A 21,449-nucleotide genomic window follows, 5' to 3' on the forward strand; every position below is an offset into this window, starting at 1 on the left:
AAATGAAGATGCAACAACTATCGTAAAGGATGTCGGAGCAGCCCTAGGCCTACAAGTGGAGGATGCCAATATTGCAGCTGCCCATAGGATTCCATCCTTCAAGAGGGACCGACCTCCATCGCTGATTGTCCAGTTCCTGAAAAAGAATGTGAAGGACACTTGGTTAACCAAGGCTAGATCAATCAACCCTTGCGTCCCCCCCCCACCCCCCCCCCCCCCCACCCCCCCCCCCCCCCACCCCCCCCCCCCCCCACCCCCCCCCCCCCCCACCCCCCCCCCCCCCCACCCCCCCCCATTTGGTTGTAGAAACTATCAGAGATGCCTCATTTTAAGCTACGTTCAATATGCATACAAAGAGTTTATACTTTTTGTACATTTAAATAAGGAATTGCAGCATTGAAAGAGGGATGTCTCCCATAATTCTACTAATAAAAATAAAATGTCAAAGTGTCTGGGGCTTAACATTACTCTTATAGAGTTCAAGCCAAGATCAAGTACGGCTGACTCTTAAGTGGATATTTACAGGACAACGTTTGTCCGTATTTGGCTGTTTGATCACACTGGAGAGCAACACAAACTCACTTGGCGGTTCTAGGGTGTTCTGTCGTTAAAATTGTTTTATTGGAACTTTCTAATATTTAAAGCTGATCTGAAGTTTCAGTTTCTGAATGTACTTAAAGACTGGGATGAGAACACACTCAGCAACTTATGGGAATACGTTTCGATCGACTGGAGCAGCCTTTTGGTGTATTCAACATTTTCAAAAGAGTCCTCATAAGGACAGGCATCCAAAATCAATTTTTAAATTGAAATTCTCATTTTAAGATACATTAACTAAATAACATGCGTGTTGACATCTTCCCAAAAATTATAAACATAAAACATTGAAGGAATCTTTGAGCTAGCAATACAAAAGTGTGCACAAATTCAGCACTTAAAAGTACATCTTGAACTAGTGAATATGATTTTAATACTTAAAAATTAATTTCCAGTACTAGAAAGTCACTATGGACTGAATTTTATAAAGAATGAAAAAATTGTTTGCGGCCAAATAAGGAAGAAAATATATGTATGTTTCCCTGTTAAACATATATGAAAATATAATCACAAAATTATATAATAAAAACTCAAACTTAAGCCATTAAAAAGAGCTTCCAAAATTCTAACAAAAAGTCATTTCAATCAGTCATAAAAGTAAAATTCTAGACATAGAACCGCCTAATAACACAAATTAACCTAACTTTTAAATACAACTCTAAATTAACTATTTTAAATTAAAATGGAGAAACAAATTAAATAAAACGTTCACAGCAAAACATGTGTTCAGCTAAGCTCGCCCATGGAGATGTTGACTGGAGGAAATGGCACCGACGGTACAAAGTGAGACGAATACTGTTAGTGTGTGCTGAGCGCCTGACTGGCGACCCCACGCTTCACCTGTGCAGTGACCACAGCATAGCCGATGCTGCCGGTCAGCCCGGTCAACACCAGAATCAGCAGTTGAGTGTGCAGACCCAGCATTGTGCTGCTGTAGAAACTGGTAGCTGATGCTAGCGCCTGCAACAATATTGGCACTGTTAGTGTGTGCTGAGTGCCTGCTGTATTAAGTATTAAACAGCATACAGTATTAAGGTGACACCTTTCTTGACTTGTACATACGAGACATATCCAGAAAGTAAGTGTACTGAGGCTCTCACGGACAGGACTTTTCTCTCAGCATGTTGGCTACACTGCTGTGTAGCCTGATTCCTTCTACGAGAACAGTTTGATATCAGTGCATTGAGACAATATGTTTTGTGACAAATGTCAATTCAATGTCCCGCCAAGAGTGAAATACACAGCGTCATCCATTATCTCAATTGGAAGGGAAAAACTCTGGTTGAGGTTTATAATGATGTCAAAGTTGCATATGGTGTTAAAGCTCTGAATCGTACGAGTGTGTTTAAGTGGTGTGACAAGTTTTTGAAAACAGTCGTACATCTGTGCATAATGATCAGAGGAGTGGATGACTTTAAATTGTGGCAACCAGAGTTTTTCCTTTTAAACAAGATAATAGATGAAACCCCATTTTTTGCACTTGGTGGAAGGTTGGATTGTTTTTTTTACAAAATGTACTGTCACATTAACAAAATGGTTACAACATACTGATCTCAAAATGGTTTAAAGTTTGTACTTCACGATGGAACGTTTGAAAGGATAACAGGATTTTGGACACTTGCCATAATTGGTAAAAGTCTGAAATCCTGTTATCTTCTCAAAATGGTCTTGTTGCGGAGGGGTGCAATCAGTCTACACAGCAGTGTAGCCAACGTGTTGAAAAACAATCCCTGGATATGCCTTGTAGTAGACTAAATTTTGTGGATTAGAATCTATTTTAATCTTCAGGTGCCAGCAATACATCAGACATAACGTTTACAAGAACAGACAATTTTTTTTTAACACCTTTACTCAACCCAAAGCTAATAATAGCTGTACCTAAACGAGTATTGTTGCCATTAGTCGGTTGTCTGAACCTTCACATCAACTTCTTGCTGTTACCTGATACTTCGACATGTCAAGGCTGGTTTTTTCCTGTCCTGATGTCATAGAAGTCTATAAATTGGGTTGGCACTCTCACAGTTCATCAACTTCTTGATCGGTTGTACATGAGAGGTTAGTCACAGATTGACTTTGACAGTAAATAAAGCGCTTTTTTGAATATTTTCATATCGGTATATTTAGGAGAAACCATATTTTTTAAATACATAACAATAATTTTGGCTTAGCGATTAAAGCATTTTGTAGGTATATTTTTGTTACAAATTAGTATGTTTTGAAAATGCAATACTTTTTGCACATTAGTCTGAGTTTGGCTGGTTCATACTGTTATTTCGGGTAACAACTTATTGGTCTGGTTTGGCTGGTTTTCCTTTAAGATAAGGATTATATCAAATAAAACAAATTGTATGAGTGCATTTTAACTTCACAACAATCTTATTCTAATTTTCTTTGGCGTCTCCAAATATATTGAGGCATTTATCTTAGGCAAATTAGCTGCGCATATACCATTTCAGCACCAACGTTTTGGTATCCATCAAGCATAGAACTTGTGATAGCCGATATTTTGTGTAACAATTTCATGCAATAAACAGAAATAAAAAGAAATTTGTGGAAAGTCCTGTAATCTTGAAATGATAGTTTTCAAGAATTTTCTCACTCACTTTTACCACCAGTCAATCTATAAAAAGATGCTCTTTGTGAACGTTAGCAAAATTATTTAATAATTTTTCCTTCACTTATTTTCCCTTCTTATATTCTTTCAATTAACTGCAGAAAACAAACTAACATCTTTTAATAGACTTTATAGCACATTTTAAATGTACAATAAGGATATGAAATAACAATATGACCCTTTTCAAAATCTGAATAAATGAAATAAATACTACAATTCAAGTTTAGTTGCTGGATAACCAAACACGTTAACAGTATCCCTATAATGGCATGACAAAACAGATTTTTAACATCTGCTGACATTACGGAATGATTGACAATAAAGAGCAAAGATATATGTCTAACATAAATGAGGTCACAGTATCTTAATCATGTTGATACATTTACACTTTGCACTATAGTAAGCACTGATTTAAGTATAAAAGTACTATGCGGAAGAATCATTTTAGTACAAACTGATTATTTTATAGAATATTGTATAATATGTAATAGTGTGATATTATTGTAATATCACACTAGCTTCAACTGATGCATTACAACACTACCAGTCCAAATTCCAAGTAGTAATGTATGTCCATAACACAGTATTTATGATAGACTTCCTTATGTGGCAGATTGCCACGGAGGTAGACTTTTATTAATTTTTTTGTCATTTACGAAAAACAGTGTGAAAATTTGTCAGATTGTCTCCATCCCAACCTATTCTAGCTAACCCTACGTTAGGTGTTCAAAATTTAAGTTTTAACTGCAAAAACAACCAAAAACACAAAACATTTTGATATATTTGCGGAATGAAATTAACTCCTTCCACTGATTAACGTAAAATATAAAGAAAAATTTAATAATTTAAAAGATTTAACAATGGAAATGCAGTATTTACTTGATGAATGATCTCCACCACGGATGGATAAAAATTTAACCAGTACTTTCTCTGGTACTTAACATACGGTTATGGCTATTTACTATTTATTCTCGTGCATTAGTACTTTTAGGAAATATAATTAAACTTACATTGATAAAGTTGAACAGAGCTACTGTCTGAGAACTGTCGTTAGGGTACATCGTCTCCAGGAGAGAGTAGATCTGAGATGTGAAACAACCATCTCCAATACCAATCATCATGCCACACAGGAGGCAGAGTGGAATACTGGAAATAGAACATCCAGTTAGACAAATCACATGGCAATGCAGTCTGGAACTATTCTACAAAACCATTTATTCAACAAATATTATAATATTGTGTTATGTATTGTTCAAAATAATTTGTCTTATTGTAAGATAAAAAATTTAAAATATATTATAACTGCTGTGTTTTTAATCTAACTCATGTATCAGTCAATTATAAATTACTACACATTTTTCTCTTTTTTTGTTGATATACTTGAAAGGGCCTCAAAATCATTTGAATGCAACATGTCTTTAAAAATGTATCTTTCCTTTTTTCTTACCTGATAGCTTAATAAAAGCAATTATCAATTATTTTAAAGAATCCGTAGTAATTAATGATCATGAAACACCAGGAACTCAATAATTATAATTACTATTCTCTTCAAATTTTGCACATAACGTGTATTTTCACATCCACCTTATATTTATTTAGCAACATAGAATTGCATACCTATACAGTTGGAGGAATTTAGCTGTGCTCGTAGGGCCCTAATACTACTCTTTCAACAAATATATTATAATATAATATAATATAAACGCTATCTGTGTGGCGGGTTGCGTTTACGTGCTAGCCGCTGAGATGAAGGCGCAACAATCGCTTTAACGACTTTAAACTCACGATGTCGATTTGCAGATTAGTATTGACAAATACGTTATTTTCAAAAGCACGTTAAACAACACTATAACAACTGAAAAACATGGATAAGTCCTATTATTGCTATTATTTTGTATTATCTTATTATTTAATTCCACCACAATCAGCACTGTCACAAAAAAGTCTGATTTTAGCGAGTGTGGTGAGTTATTTGGGCCAATACCCTCCTGAAAGGGTTTTACCCATGAGTCACAGGAAATGTTTTCGGGATGCAGCGCATAATGCTACCCCGCCACCCCTCCTGCCTTTCACCATACACTCAAGGTCACACGCACAGCTAAAGTCCTTGAACTGTACATATTGATGGTTCGTGGAATTAAGGATCAAATTACAAGAGAAGTACTGTAATATAATACCAATAAAATTGTGATAAAGGATCACTTCAGATGTTTTGTAATTTTGTACTACTTTTTACATCACTTCAAGAGAGAGGTTACTAAGTCATTAGAACTTGCATTACAACTCTTTTGCTTTTTCGGTTTAAGCATCCTATCTATAAAATTTCTGAAATACCAATTAAACCCTAATGATCATAGACCATTTCCTCAATAGTCTCATGAGAGTAAAGAAGATAGCTGTACAGATACTAGCCATTAAATATTGCTGTCTGGAGAAGGCACTTTTTCTGCTCTGTTGACATCATATGCCGTAGCGTTGTACTGCAGTGCTTCTACCCATACCTTGTCTGAGCATGGGATATGTGGACATATTGTTTCCTACAGGTCTACCATTGAGATAGTGATTTCTGCCACACGAGATAACTATCCCAAAAAATAAGCTTTGTTTCGTTCTTTACAATGAGATATTTCAGAGTCCTTTTGGTGTAGCTGTATTCCTGGATAAAAAGGCCAATCCTCCAACTCATGAGAAGGACAATTTTAGTGAAAAACTTCAATAAAAGTACTATTTAAGGGAAAACATACTAAAATCACAGAACTAGTTCATCTCACTTACTTGCTTGTCAAGATAGCCGTGTCATAGGTGTCACCAAACACGGCAGCATTTGGCAAGTTCAGGAACACCATGAAGAAACACGTGGCTTGGACCACAAATCCTGTGGATACTATCCACACACCTCCCCACTTGAACTTTGAAAAGTGAGTGCCTTTTAAAATGAGGATTGAACCGGCTGAAACAGAACAAATGGTTGATTGAATAATATCAAGTATGTAAGCTACTATATAAAATTGGTGATTCTGGAATATACGTATGTAGCCAATTGAATCCATAAAACTTATTTTTATATGCTAAACAACTATAAACTTCACATATATTTTGTGTTCATTGAAATATTAAGAGGACAAAAATTTTCTGAAACAATGAAATATGTTTAAAAAATCCAGATTTTACGGTTATATTTATTCACACAACTGTTATTGGAAAAGCTAGTTATTTTTTTTATTTTTCTCATTGTAAAACAACAGAAAGATGTTCACATTTAACTGAGAAAATGAAAATTATTATTGAACACATTTTAAAATCATCATCATTATAATTTACTTTACGTTTCACAATGCTTCAAAAGATTATTTCTTGAAATATTTGACCTCACCGTGGAGTTGCAGATGATTTTGGCTTTATGTTAATTCTAAATCTGCCTGTAAATATATATCTGCCAATACAGATGAGTTGTGATCACAACTCAGAACTGAGATGATTAATATATATTTATTTATTTAGATTAATTAAAAACCTACCTGTATATTACTTTATTAAAATAAAGAAATTTGTGTAGTAAATCATTAGTTTGATTATGTTCCACAATATCAAACAAACTTTTAACTTAAACCGTTTTAAACTTACAGTAACATTTTAAACTCCAAATGATTAGAAGTATACTAAAATAGCCACACTATCAAAAACAAAATACCACAAAACTAATTTATTCTGAACAAAGTTTAAAGGAGTCGTTTTACGTAATTATCTGTGCAATTACTTTAATCATTGTGTGTGTTATTGAGGCCAAAGTTAAAATAGCGATGACATTGGGGCCGAAAGTCATAAAAGTAGTGTTATTGTGAGATAAGGGCAATTAACTTTTATTAAACTGTGATTAATGTATCGTTGAAAACAAACAGATATTACAGAGGATGAGGACATGGAAGAGCCTCACCTACTTTTTAACCTAAGATGTTAAGGAGTATCCTACTAATTAAATACAAAACAATTCATTCATTTCTGCCAAAGCAGGCCATTATAATGCCTCCATTGTTGAGAGCTTGGGATACTTGCTGTATTATGCCTGCAATTGTATTGCCTGTGAGTAGAATATACACCTATGCCACCCTCATGTGACAGAGAATGGAGTGGAGACGTAATATACCCGTGTCATTTTGAGGTAGTCATGATTTTATTTTGGAGGATCTATATATTTAGACATATTGTATTCAAATATGTCACGTCTAATCAAATAAGAAATCCATAACTTCACCGAACCATAGGGTGTGTTTGTTTTCAACTCAAGGTATTCCATGAATCATTTTTAATCTAATTTTTTTACTTCTTACATTAACCCTCCGACTGCCACTCAATGGATATCTGTTGCTTATTTTTGTTCCTTAAACGCCAATCAATGGGTATCCGTTGATTTGGACTGCCCACTTAATCTCATTTATTGTAATAAACAGTCAAGTAAACAATAAAGTATCAATGTGATTCATATACCATTGGAAAGGTACCGAGTTGCTGAACACAGCTGTAAATAAAATTATACCGAATATTGAATATAGTATAATTTTATTAAATAGGTAATATAGGTATAGGTTTTATTATAAGTTTATCACAATTTATGAACATTTTTAGTAATTGATGTAGTTTTGATCTCAAAAACCATGCTGCCTGTAGTACCTTATATTTTCGCGTAAGTAAAACTGATTTATTTACCCAAAGACTCATACAAATCTATACATTTTCTGAAATTCTGAAAATAGACTAAATTTGCGACCCGGGAATTTGAAATTTATATTCTGAACTATTTTTTTTAGGCACACCCTTCCCCTTTTTTACTTAAAAATAATAAAATAATTCTCCAACTCACTGTAAAAAAAAATCAAATGAAAATATTTACCCTAGTTACTTATTATTGTTGCATTATACTGTTCACTGAAAACAAAATAATACCAAATACAATTAGGTTTGAAAAAGAAAACAAATTTTTACAAATTTTAGAAAAATAGCTTGCAAAACTGAGAAAAAAGGGCCTGGCATTTAAGGAGAACATTAAGAGCAGGGGAGGGTTAATTATTAAGTGTAATTGAAAACTTGGAATTATATTTATTTAAACAACTGTTAAGCAAATAACTACACACTTTACTAAATGATCACTTCTTCAATGTTAATACACTCAAAACAATAGCAAAAAAGGATATTTCTATGAATTGAACAAACAAACCATACAGGTATCAAAGTAGTTCAGTCATTGCAATGTATCCATCTGCTGTTAATTTATTATGTTATAAAATGTATTGATACAGCCAAAAAAGTGAATTTTTATACTCTGGCTGGATAAGTTATAATCCTGTTTATGAAACTACATACACACCAAAAAGATGCTGGTAATTGAGGTGATAAAAGTGTGTATAAATGAAAAAAATCTTGCATTGTCATATTTGAAAACAAATTACTGCAAAGTTAAGTCACAGAATACAATCCAACAAAACAATACCTATTTCTGATAAACTCAACATAATAGAACATAAAACATTTCTCTGTCAATTGCACAAGTAAACATTACAACAGACAATGCTGTTGTCAATTACCCACCTGCTGGCAAATTGTTTTGACCAACACAATAAAATTTCTTTTCTACACAGGCAACACTAATTTTGATGATGGTGCATGATCACGCTATGGAATTTGGCTGAATGTTAGCAAATATTTGTTATCCTCTATTTATTCATGTGATATTGATATAAACCATGCAAGTGAACTATAATTAACTGAATCGTAAGGACCCATACCTCGACCAAACAGATTAATTTTTTTTTAATGTAAAGAGATAACAAAATATTCGAGTCTTGTATTGTGACTTACAATAGTTCGTAAATTGCCATCTAGCGAAAGGAAATAATAAACAGGTGGGACAAAAAGAGCTCATACTGAAGATGACTCAGAGTAGACAAACTTGCATTTCCACAAAGCTGTATATAATCTTGTTTATTCATTTATAAAAAATTAAGTACTTTTTAATTCTTAGGGTTACGCTTAATTTATGGCTTAACTCTCGACAGCGTGACCAAAACATTTCCAGTTTTGAATCGTGTTTACAATTTTTTGACACAGCGTGAACAGGAAAACCTTATTTATAGTCAAAGTTTACATAAGAACACATTTTTTTGTGTGATCAGCATGACAAGTTAATGCAAGTTTTCACCTTACATCACATGATCATTGTACATTTCACGGACTGGACGATGAATGTCAGCTGATTTTATGTTTATAGCCGTCATAATCTGACAACTGAGAAAAAGTACAGTAAATAATACTATTACTATTTTAGTGGTGTGTATGCAGTCAGAAAGACATATTTTAGTGTCTATTTGTTACATAGCAAAATTTTAGCTAATAAAGCAGCATAGCAAATCATTATCAAGTAAAGAAATTTAAGAAAATTGATGTTATTGGAATAAAATCTTCCAATATAATTAATTCTTTTAACACCAGCCACTCTGTATTGTGGTTTGAGAATACTGCTTTTATTTATTATTATGTTCATTTCTTATTTGTGAAAGAATTTAAGTTTTTTTTCATTTATTCAAAATTCAAACATAGTTTACAGGCAAACAATAAATACTTGTTTAACTATAATAATAATAATTACATTTGAACAAATACAAATAAAAAAGTCAAATATAAAAACTTTTATTTAGATTTAAGCACAATAATTATTTAAGTAATGTTAAGAAAATTGATGTTATTGGAATAAAATCTTCCAATAAATTAATTCTTTTAACACCAGCCACTCTGTATTGTGGTTTGAGAATACTGCTTTTATTTATAAAATTGTTCATTTCTTATTTGTGAAAGAATTTAAGTTTTTTTTTCATTTATTCAAAATTAAACATAGTTTACAGGTAAACAATAAATACTTGTTTAACTATAATAATAATAAAATTTGAACAAATACACATAAAAAAATCAAATATAAAAACTTTTATTTAGATTTAAGCACAATAATTATTTAAGTAATTTTAAGAAAATTGATGTTATTGGAATAAAATCTTCCAATATATTAATTCTTTTAACACCAGCCACTCTGTATTGTGGTTTGAGAAAACTGCTTTTATTTATAAAGTTGTTCATTTCTTATAATTTGTGAAAGAATTTAAGTTTTTTTCATTTATTCAAAATCAAACATAGTTTACAGGCAAACAATAAATACTTGTTTAACTATAATAATAATAAAATTTGAACAAATACACATAAAAATGTCAAATATAAACACTTTTATTTAAATTTATGCACAATAATTATTTAATTGACAAATATTTTTGGCTAGAAGTTAATTAATAATAGTACATACTGAATGTAGAAAAAGAAAAATATATACATTTAGCTTTCAAGAATCAAGAATCATTTTATTGTCGTCCCACATTACAATGCCATGACAAAGTCAAAGAAATTAGATAATACTAGGTTTAGCACTTATGGTCATAAGTACATGTCAAAAAACATAAAAAAACTAAATTAAAATACAATGTCAATACTGCCTGATAACATCTCATCAACAGAATAAAAAGCTTTTTTCTTAAGCCATCTTAAAACAACATTTTTAAAAACTTTACACGTAATATCTCTACAGCCTAATGGTAACTTATTGAAGATTTATTGGTAACTTTATTGTAAGGAGAGATTTAGCGGTTTTTGCCAATGTCATGTACTTTGAACAATATAATACCTGTGACCCTTTTACTAAATTATTTAGGTGAATCTTATTAAAAATTAAGAGAGAAGTATTGACTGTAAATGCCTCTCAATGAGCATAATTCAGTCAAATTGAACCTTTACTACAATTTTCAGCTGTTTGCAACTTGCTGTTCAAGTTCACAGTAATGTTATAAATTGCTAAGTACAAAATTATAGACTAACAATGAGTAATTTTATTTCTGTTCTCCAACTTTATAATGTTAGTGTGATAGATTAAAATTCGTACTGAGAATATGGATCCTAAAATTACAAAAATCTGAGTGCCTGCATTAAAAGGGTTGAACAGAATATTGACTCAGCCTAAATTCTCAGATTAAGACTATTCCAAAAGTTAAGGAATGTTGTAATCAGCTTTAATGTACGGAATATGTTCAATATCAACACAGTTCTGATAGATATGGAATAGATTCCTTAATAAAAACTAAAATTACAAGGGTCGGAAAGTAAATTTTCCAGGCATCTGATTGCTGAATGGGTGGGAGTAGCAGTGTGATCTAATTGGCATTATACATTCAGTAAGTATCTGAAGGTCACTATGCCATTCTAAGCATTCTAAACTAGTGTTTAAAATGGTCACCACAACCAACTCTCCCAACCAGTGTGAAGTAAAGAGCGTTGTTGCATTTCGTTTGGTAAAGAAAATGAAACCAGTGGAAATTCATTTTAAACTGTGTTTTGTAGAAGGAAAAGATATTATGAGCTATACTGCTGTTTAAAATGGTGCCACTTGTTTTGTGAACAACACACTCATGTTCACAACGAAAAACGAATCGGCTGATTGCCTGTCGTTACCAATGAACTCATTGAATAAACCAATCATAGGGAAAATTTAAGTTTCACAATCAAAAGTATTTCAAAACATTTTTTCCACAATATATAAATACTTGGATATTATGAATTTTGTGTCCGATGGGTACTCTAGCTCTTGACTAAGGACTCAAAACAAAGAGGATGAGACTGGCTCAAAATTTTCTTATCCAGACTATTATGAAGATGGTACATTTTTTAACCACACAGTCACTGGTAATTAAACATGGGTTTCTTATGTTAATGTCGAACAAGAAAAACAATCAATGAAGTGGGTTCACACCTCGTTGCCACAAAAACACCACAATCAGTTACATGCATTGATGACAGAGTTTTAATCAGTAACAATTGAAAAGCTAGTATCCAGATACAAAAACTGACCACATATAACTGGTAGGCCTAACCATGTTGAAAATTGTTTAAGAATTGTTCTTTCAAATGTATATAATATAAGATCTGTAAACATTATATGCAAGTTTTTATTTATTAAAGCAACTTTACAAATGACCCTCATATAAAAACAAAATAGGAACCTCAAAAGTAATAAAACCTAAATTCAACAACATTAAAAATCAAGAAATGATTTTAGCAGTAATTCAAACCTTTCATAATCATGACATAAAGAGCCAAGCATGTACTGAAGATAGATGAAAGACTTCAAAACTACGTCATTAAAGAATGATCAACAAGACGCTTTTGATCTGACGAGTTAGAGACACAAACATTCAGCATTACTGTTTACCTGACAAAATTTCACTTTTAGAAATGACGAAGCTACATTTCTTTCCATCCCGTATAAGATGTTCATCAATGATGAATGGCAACATTTTGCGGTTTTAGCCAAGCTCAATCTACTATCTACAGATACATCTGCAGTAAATCCTTTGGCCTGCTTGATGAAAGCTATATATATATATTTGGATTTATATGAATTTAAAAGAAGCTTTTTGAATGAATACAAATTATTTTACCATTGCCAGGCCAATGAAGATGATTCCCAGTTTTAAAATTGTTCGAGTCACAAAGCATACACAGGCACACATGACACCTCTTTCTTACCACACGTGTTAACCTTTTAGATGGCAGAGAAAAATAGAAGAGAACTAAATATGGACTCCTGAAGGACACCATTCTGTAATTCCAGTACATTTAAGAAAAGCTTTCCTTATCTACTTGAAAAATGAATGGTAACATGCTTTGTTTTTAAATACTACTTTCTTTAAAATAGGAATTACATTTTCATGCTCATTTTTGTGTACTCCAAAGATACTAGGTGTTTCTAACAACATTTTTATATGAAACACTATCACAAGTCCTGGTTAGTGTATTAGCGGTTATCTTCACAAGCCCTCCATAAAAATAAATTTCAACTTTGGAAACAAAGGTTTTAGAATGATTTCAAATCATCTTTGACTTCTCCCTTTGACATTGACTGCCTTTAATTCTTATAAATCTGTTCCTTTTTCGTGGGAATTCAAAGACATTTGTGTGGTTCCCTACTGTTATAATTATAAATTAGGCTACTCAAAAACTGATAGATACGATAACTTTAAACTCAAAAATTTAAACAAATACTATACTTACTGACAAGTTCTCCCAGACCAATAAATATGCCCACAAGAGGAATGAGTTTCTTACTGTCTTCGCCCAAATTTCTGGTGAAACCCACACAGGCACTATAGATTCCTGAGTGGTACGACACTTGGAATCCTGAAACATACAAAATAAAATGTCATATTAGTATTTAATAAATGAAAGACAAGAGAATGACGTTAAATGCAGTGATTAGATGGATAGAAGTTGTAACAATACTGAATCCTTAAATCCATATATCCTCAGGAGCACACTCAATTTTTTATTTGTTTAAATGTACACTATTTTTATGATTGAGTTAGGAATGATAATAGGATTTTGGACATTTGCCATAATTTCGTTACAGGAAAAGATCACAAAGTTTCAAGAATTGAAATCTACCCCCTTCCTTGTGTCAAAAATACCTTAATACATACTGCTTCACATGAACAAAAAAACCTAAAAGTGTGGTGATGCACTTGTCACACACTAAACTAAATTTGACACAAAAAATGATTGTATGTCAAAACTTCGAAGTAATACCTGACTGATACAACCACAGCACTCAGTACGTCCGGACTGGTGAGAATGAAAACAAACTATGTCAATGCTATAAACCAAGAGCACCTGAGGAAGAGCGTTGATTCCAATCCTTGAAACTTAGTGTTCTGTTTTATTTAACATATACAGATCACATTTGTCCAACAAATCCTATTATTTTTTTCCAATTATCCATTGTTAATAACAAACTTTAAATATGAATTATGAATTTCTATCACTTTAAAAACATTTCATAATTGTATATGAAACAACATTTAAATATGAATAATAATTTTTTCACTCTATAAATAAATGTAATAAAAAATAGTTACGGCATTATTTATAATTGTAATGCACATACTTATTTACTCTTGTTTAAACATTATTATTTTGGTTATTTTAGAGGGAAAGTGGGAGAGGAATAGCATTTCACTGTAACTTTAATCTTATATATAACACCTAGTCTTGTATATAACACCAGAGTGCTGGAAGGTACTTGGTTTAATATTTCCAAAGATAAAATTCCTTGTCCAAATGCAGCATGTATTCCCTGTTCAAATGCAGCATGTATTCCCTGTTCAAATGCAGCATGTATCCCCTGTCCAAATACAGCAAGTATTCCCTGTCCAAAACAAGGCAAGTATTCTCTGTCTAAAAAAAGCAAGTATTTTCTGTCCAAATACAGCAAGTATTCCCTGTCACAGTGAAAATTTACATTATTGTATCTCTACTCACCAAAATAACAAAACAGTGGACAGAGCATCAGAATCCTAGGCTTCAACGCCAGCCTGACGGATCTGGTGAAGGCCTCCATGGGACCAGCCTCGGCGATGAAGGAGACTCTCGAGGCCCACAGAGATGCTTCATCTCTCTTCTGACTCTCGTGCTCGGGTTTCCGCAGGAACAGCATCAGGAACGTTGCGAACGCAGCGATGGCGAACAAGACTACTATGACCGTGTTTCCTGTGTCGTGATCGATCCTTGTCTTCCCTCGAAACATGAAGAAGACGAAAGCGTTTCCAAAAAATAACCTGAAATATGATAAGTAATCATTACAAGTGGAGAACTCAATGAATTAAAATAGTTTGAAAGCAATGAACTCAATGAAAGCTTTATAACTGAATAAACTAAAAAAATCTATAAATTTATTTACAAAATAATTTCTTAAGACGCTTGAATGTTGAAGTAAATAATATGCATTTATAGTGGATTTAAATGTCCCAATAAAACTTAAAAATAATTAAACATTTACTAATAATTTGAAATATACCCAAAATACGAATATTCAGTTCCATTTCACCATCCGCTTGGTACAGCATCTGAAATTTGACATTGGTATAGATTGACTCCTGGCGTCTGAAGTAATCTGTACCGGTGTCAGATTCAGATGCTCCACTAAGAGGAAAATGAATAGGAGCTAAACTTAATGTTCGCATTAAATCAAACCTTCCCACCATATGAGGTATTTTGGGATAAGTCAAAATGTTTAAACAGGAACCCCTAGCAGCAAGTGACACCTCAATTTATATATATTATAAAAAGGAGAAGAATGGTGCAAACTAGAGCTCTCTATTTGGTGTTCAATTAGTTTGATTTTTTTTATAAAACCCCCACAGTTTGAATTACATTTAAAGTTATTGTAAGGCAGATAAAACATTAATTCAGTAATTATTTTGAAAACTTAGGACATAAAATCATAAAACAAGTCATTACAAGAATTAACAAACATCAACAACTATGACTGACATAGCATTTATTAGGTTTTGTTTTGTCTGACCGAAGCCCATTAGGAAGTCCTGGGAACACAATTAGCTGATTTTGCCATAACATCTCTTATTGTTTACCAGTCAGTACGTGAGACACATTCAGACCACTTTGACACAGTAACTGGACCCCTAAATGATTTCCCTATAAAAAAATTCAAATTTTAATTGGCTGCCAAATTTGATAGGGTAATATTAGAGATCTCTAGTTTGCACCATTCTTCTTTTTATAATACTTTTAAAATAGATGTCACTTGCTAGGAGTTTCTATTTAAAACTTTTGACTTATCCCCTAAATATCCATTTGGAGGGGGGGGAGAGTCAAAAATTTTCTCACGTCTAAAACCTCCTCAGTTAGTCATATAAACATCCCACAAAGTAAATCATTCCGTCTCTATTCATAAGTTAATATGGGCGTTGGGGCTTTTAGGACACCCTGTGTGTTTATGTATATATAATAATAATAAATTCATTTATTTGCCATAAAACATATATATATATTTTATGTATATATATATATATTTTATATATATATATATATATATATATATTATATATATATATAAAATAACATATATATGTTATTTTTTATTATCCCTTTTTGAAAACGGTAAAAGCCGAAATATTAAAGGAACTTTATATCAAGAAGTCTACTATTGATATATATATATATATTTAAAATCTCATGTAAATAATGGTATTACTTATTTAGATGCAATAGACAAAATGCGGGTAATTGTACTTTTAAGGATTATTTGATTTATTTGTTTGATAAATCAATGTTATTCCATCAACCCTTAAAAATTTCACTTCAACAAGTTGGAAAGTACACGAATAGTATAGTTCTTGTATGTTATATAGTTCATTGTAATTATAAAAACCATTATTTAATAATTATTTTGGGTATCTACATGTAATGTAGCTATGGTGGGAAGGGTTGATTGAATGCTAATATTGAGTTCAGCCCCTATCAGCCTATTGGTGTAAGGTTAGCCGCTAAGTGGCCAGGTCAAGGGATAGAGCAAGTGGGCGAGTACCGAGCAGTGGTGGGGATACTAGGAGAGGCGGAGGGGTATTTACCCCACCCTGCGTGAACTAAAATCGCCCAGTGTCTTTTTGTAAGTGGTTTGCCTATAAATGGATATCACGAAAAATCAGATGTGTACTTGTACAATCGAAAATGACTCTCAGCTCCCGGACTATAATGGCTCACAGGTGAGAAGACAAAAATTCATTTGAGAGTGTGGAGGGAGGGAGTGAGGAAGATTAAGAGAGTAAAAGAGAGAGAAAATGTTCAATTGCTATCTATTACTGCAATTGAATGACACATTAAAAAGTCTAGGATTATGTCAATAAGGAAAATGCCATAGTACACCGTTGAAAAAAAAAAAAAAAAATTGTATTACTAAGTTTTTGACAAGATAAAATTCAACATAATTTAAGATATATCAATAATTATATACAGCAGAAATTAAGTTTATGAAATTATTTAAATTTTGAAAAATTGATTATCATAATATAGCTAGTGCTACAAACTGGTTTTTATTCAAATGAGTTACGAGAATTAATAGCATTTTTAAAAGCATCATTTTTCATAACAGAAAAATACAAATACAATCATTGGCAATCTAAAAATTACAAGTTCCAGGATGTCCGACGATTGCGGGCAGAAAGTTCAAGGACTTATAATTGTAGTTCAGGCTCACACTACACCGTGACGTCAGAGAAACAGCTGTTCATTGATTGTCTATCATCAAGGAGGCTTTTGCTACTGAACATCACAGACCTACAAAGTGTTATTTGTCTGATTATATTAACGATTTTGACCTTCACTTAAGCACTTATGCTTATTATTAAATTGACATTATTAGCTGAATGAAATGAATGAAGGAAAAGCCACGTCCTTTCTGTGATACTGACGGTCCAATTAGAAAGCGTTTATGAGGTCAGTGATAAACTGGTAAAATCTGGTTGTAGCCAGATCAACTTCAGCCTCTGCCTCGGGGTCACTTTACTATGGGGATTAAACTGAATTTTTAATACGGACACAACAATTACCAAGTCAAATTTTTACGTTGGAAAAACAATTGATGAACAAACGGGATTCCATACTTTAATTTGTGTGCTGAAATTCCACATTAAAAATTAAAACTCATGAGTTGTATTAATCCATTTATGTGTCTAACATAACTACATCTATTAGAGAGATGGATAATGTGCAGATTGAGTGAGGTTACCTGTGTAGTTTTATTACTAAAATTTAACAGTTCATTAAGAGCCAGCTTTAGTAAAATGATCTTGAGTTTTCTCCATAATATTAAGCTCAAGCAGTCTTACGCTCTCATTTTTTGTCATAGAATTATGGTAGATGTCTTATTGTAAAGATATACTTAATATGCATTTAAACGCGTTTTGGTTTTTTTCAATATACTTCAGGGTTATTCAGAAAAAATCTCAAATTTTGTTGCACATCATTTTAATATTCAAAATGTATACACTAAACAAAACAAAAAATAAATAAATGTTTAGAAGAGGTTTAAAATTGTTCTATTCAGGAAAAACTACAAATAAATTTACTACAGCCGGCTCTTAATAAATTGACCAGTGACCAGAGGGAACTAAGAAACCAAATCACATTGACTTGACTGTACTGACAGGTTGACTTAACTACAGTCTGTTTGAGAACATAAATATGCATTTATTTATAACATGGATCTATTGAATAGGAATCCAACCCACTGCTTAGAGTTGCTGACCCGAATTAATCAAATTCCCAAACTTGCACAATAGACTACAAGCAATATATTCTTTTACATATTATATTTTCTTATTGTACATTATATAAGTTTTATGGGACAGTGGACCAGAAACTGCTTGAAATATTAATTTTTTACTGCAGAACAGCCATTTTTAAATAATTAAGAGAATGATGCACTCAACTCCAATTGTATGGAGCCGATACAATAATTTTTCAGTAACTTAAAATTTTAATTCAATCTTCTCAAAAGCAAACTTTATTAAAGCTAGAAACTTGCCAGAAGTTTTATAACTTGTAATGTTTTACTTTTTTACAGGAACAAAAATATATTCAAACAGAAACGTTCCTAAAATGTACAAATTTTGTACATTAATCGGCCAAAACACTGTTCAAAGAAAACATTTTCATTTCGATAGTTAAAAAAATTATTCAAGATGATTCAGAAAGGAAGATTTGTACTAAACCTGAAGAATAGGTGACAAATGTTCACACATACATGTGTTGAAACACAGGCAAGTATTTAAAGTTTGGAAAACCACACACACAAAAATGTTTTTGAGATTATGATTGGTACCCAAGATTGGGTTAGGCAATGGCTCATTTCCTTTATGGGATTTCTTTTATTAGGTATGGTATTTCTGCACCTAAAAACAAAGCAAAATAGTGTGTGTTTAAAAAAATAATTAAGTAGTAGAGATCACAGCTTGTTGGAATATTTCATATCATATTACATAATTTATTGTGAAGTATAGTAGTAATACGATTACTAAAGCTACTAACTGAAGCACAATGTAGGTATATTCTCCTTGAAACGTTTTTAAAACAGTCTAAACATATTACTGTTACACTTAAAACCTTATATAGTAAAAAAAGCTTATATAGTATAGTAGTCTTTCTTGAACACATTTATATATGAATAAACAATCTTGTCCAAACACTAACTGTTTTTCCTTGTAACACTTTTTTTCTAATTATTTCTACATAACACATAATGATTTCAGGAAAAATGTCAAATTAAAAGCATAATTTTGTTAATTGTAACGATTTCTAAAAAAATTATCTGAAATGAGTTTTTGCTGTAAGGACAGTAATGAAATCACAGAAAAGGAGAAGAAGATAAGTGGGCAATTGACAGAGGAGAACCGGATTATTCAGGTTTCTCCGAGATGGGATGGTCAAGGCTCATTGAACACTCAAGGTATTCGCATATCACAGTGGCTGTGGTGCAGGCGTAGGTAGACCGTATAAACATTCTACTGCTAATGAATGGCAGCTGGCTTTCTCAGAGTAAACAATGTCACATGTCCACTGATTGCTAATCATTATTTATGTTGTATCCTTCTTTTTGTTCCCATTTCCACTTCTCCCACAGCAAACAAAATGTCAAAAAAACAAAACTTACAAGCTGAGTCAATGGATTCATTTTAAGGCTTCTCACTTTCAATAATAAACAATAAATTACTTCTAAAAACTAGGTTGTAATTATGTAAATGAATTAAATTCGTAAAAATTGAGTATCATAATATACCTAGTACTATAAACTAGTTTTTATTCGAACGAGTTACAAGAATTAATAACTTTGTTTAAAGTTTGTTATTGACAATAGAAGGTTTGAAGGGATAACAGGATTTCGGACATGTGCCATCATTATGGGTTATTTGCTATCCATCGTCCAAGCAGCTTTCAGATATGTTTGAATTCTTTTCTTTCCTTTCTTTTTCTCTTTCTGTTCTTTATTTTTGTATGTATTAATTTCTCCCACCTGATGAAGAGGATAGATTCCAATCCTCGAAACGTTGTATTATACCTTTTGTAACATATAACGACGGCAGATGTCCAATTAATACCTTTTATAAAAGCGTTATTTTTTATAAATTTAATAACAATTACAACCACCCACTATACAAAATTCTTAAAATTACAAGTTCCAGGATATCTGACGATTGCGAACAGAAAGTTCAAGGCCTTATAGTTGGGGTTCAGGCTTACAGTACACAGTGATGTCAGAGAAACAGCTGTTCTTTATTTGTCTATCATCAAGGAGGCTTTGGCTACTGAGTATCACAACCTTAGGGTGTTTGGAACATCCTAATCCATGATTGAATGGATCACTTTCTAACTTTAAATTGCAACTGCTCTAAGAAAACATTATTTTTATATGTTCCTACATATGCAATGCAGTGCCCAATAAAGCAATACAACTGTAATTATTAGAATATTAACACCTGCTAATAAAAATACTTTTGGGCTATTGAGGTCATGGTAGAGTCATTGTTATTTATAATGGATTGAGAATGTAAGTTTAATGGTTTATATATTAAAATTATAGGTAAGGGAAAACAGTGTGTCTGTATGTATAACAGGAGAAAATTGGGCTCCGCCTTCTGCATACAAACATTTCTCAGAGAAACAAAATGACACTTTCCTCCCTTTGTAACTGCTAAACCAATATTCCTTACTTTTAATTTTCTTTAAATTGATGTATCATTTGAGAAAGGTTCCTCTAGAATGTTTTCGATTAAGACTCCTGAACCATTTTTGAGAGATTCACTTCCACTAAAGAGAGAATCCTCACAATTTCATACAAAGTTTGACAGGATTGCAGACATTTTAGAGATATCTGTTGATACATAGTACTTTTGGTACAGACTGTACATTACAGAGACATACACACTTAATATGCACTTTTTTCTGCCTCAGAAATTAAAATTTGAACGTGAACGTCCTTTACATCATAAAGGAACATTTGTGCAGTTCAACTGGATGGTTATGAATTTACTGACGACAGTTTGGTTTAGGCCTAAATTTAGCGTATCTAAGAGTACTGTGTTGAGAAGGCAATCACATGTTACATAATGTCCTAAAAAAGGTTACACAATCACACCGCTGCCGATAATAAATTATCTTTTGCATTAAATCGGTAAGGAGTGTCTGTCTGCCAAAATGTGTTCTTGAGTAACAGTTTCTTATCTTGTACGTGATATGTGCACGTTTTTGTTTTTAGACATACAATCAGTGTAATGGTGAGATACGAGACTAGGAAGCTCTTATC

General features: G+C 32.3%; 1 protein-coding gene across 2 annotated transcripts in view; it reads right to left on the reverse strand.

Annotated features, from left to right (window-relative positions):
• Positions 1-301: 301 nt before the first annotated feature.
• Positions 302-21,449, reverse strand: part of LOC124364270 (UNC93-like protein MFSD11) — a 65,549-nt gene continuing 44,401 nt past the window's right edge. For both annotated transcript variants that reach the window (XM_046819616.1, XM_046819614.1), the window contains exons 4-8: positions 14,612-14,907; positions 13,349-13,474; positions 5,987-6,161; positions 4,222-4,357; positions 302-1,557 (exon numbers count right to left, since the gene is read on the reverse strand). In XM_046819616.1, the coding sequence (XP_046675572.1) occupies positions 1,396-1,557; positions 4,222-4,357; positions 5,987-6,161; positions 13,349-13,474; positions 14,612-14,907 (895 nt within the window). In that variant the 3' untranslated portion in view covers positions 302-1,395. The remainder of the gene's footprint in view (positions 1,558-4,221; positions 4,358-5,986; positions 6,162-13,348; positions 13,475-14,611; positions 14,908-21,449) is intronic.

Source organism: Homalodisca vitripennis, chromosome 6, assembly GCF_021130785.1.
Source record: "Homalodisca vitripennis isolate AUS2020 chromosome 6, UT_GWSS_2.1, whole genome shotgun sequence".
Classification (NCBI taxonomy): Eukaryota; Metazoa; Arthropoda; class Insecta; order Hemiptera; family Cicadellidae; genus Homalodisca; species Homalodisca vitripennis.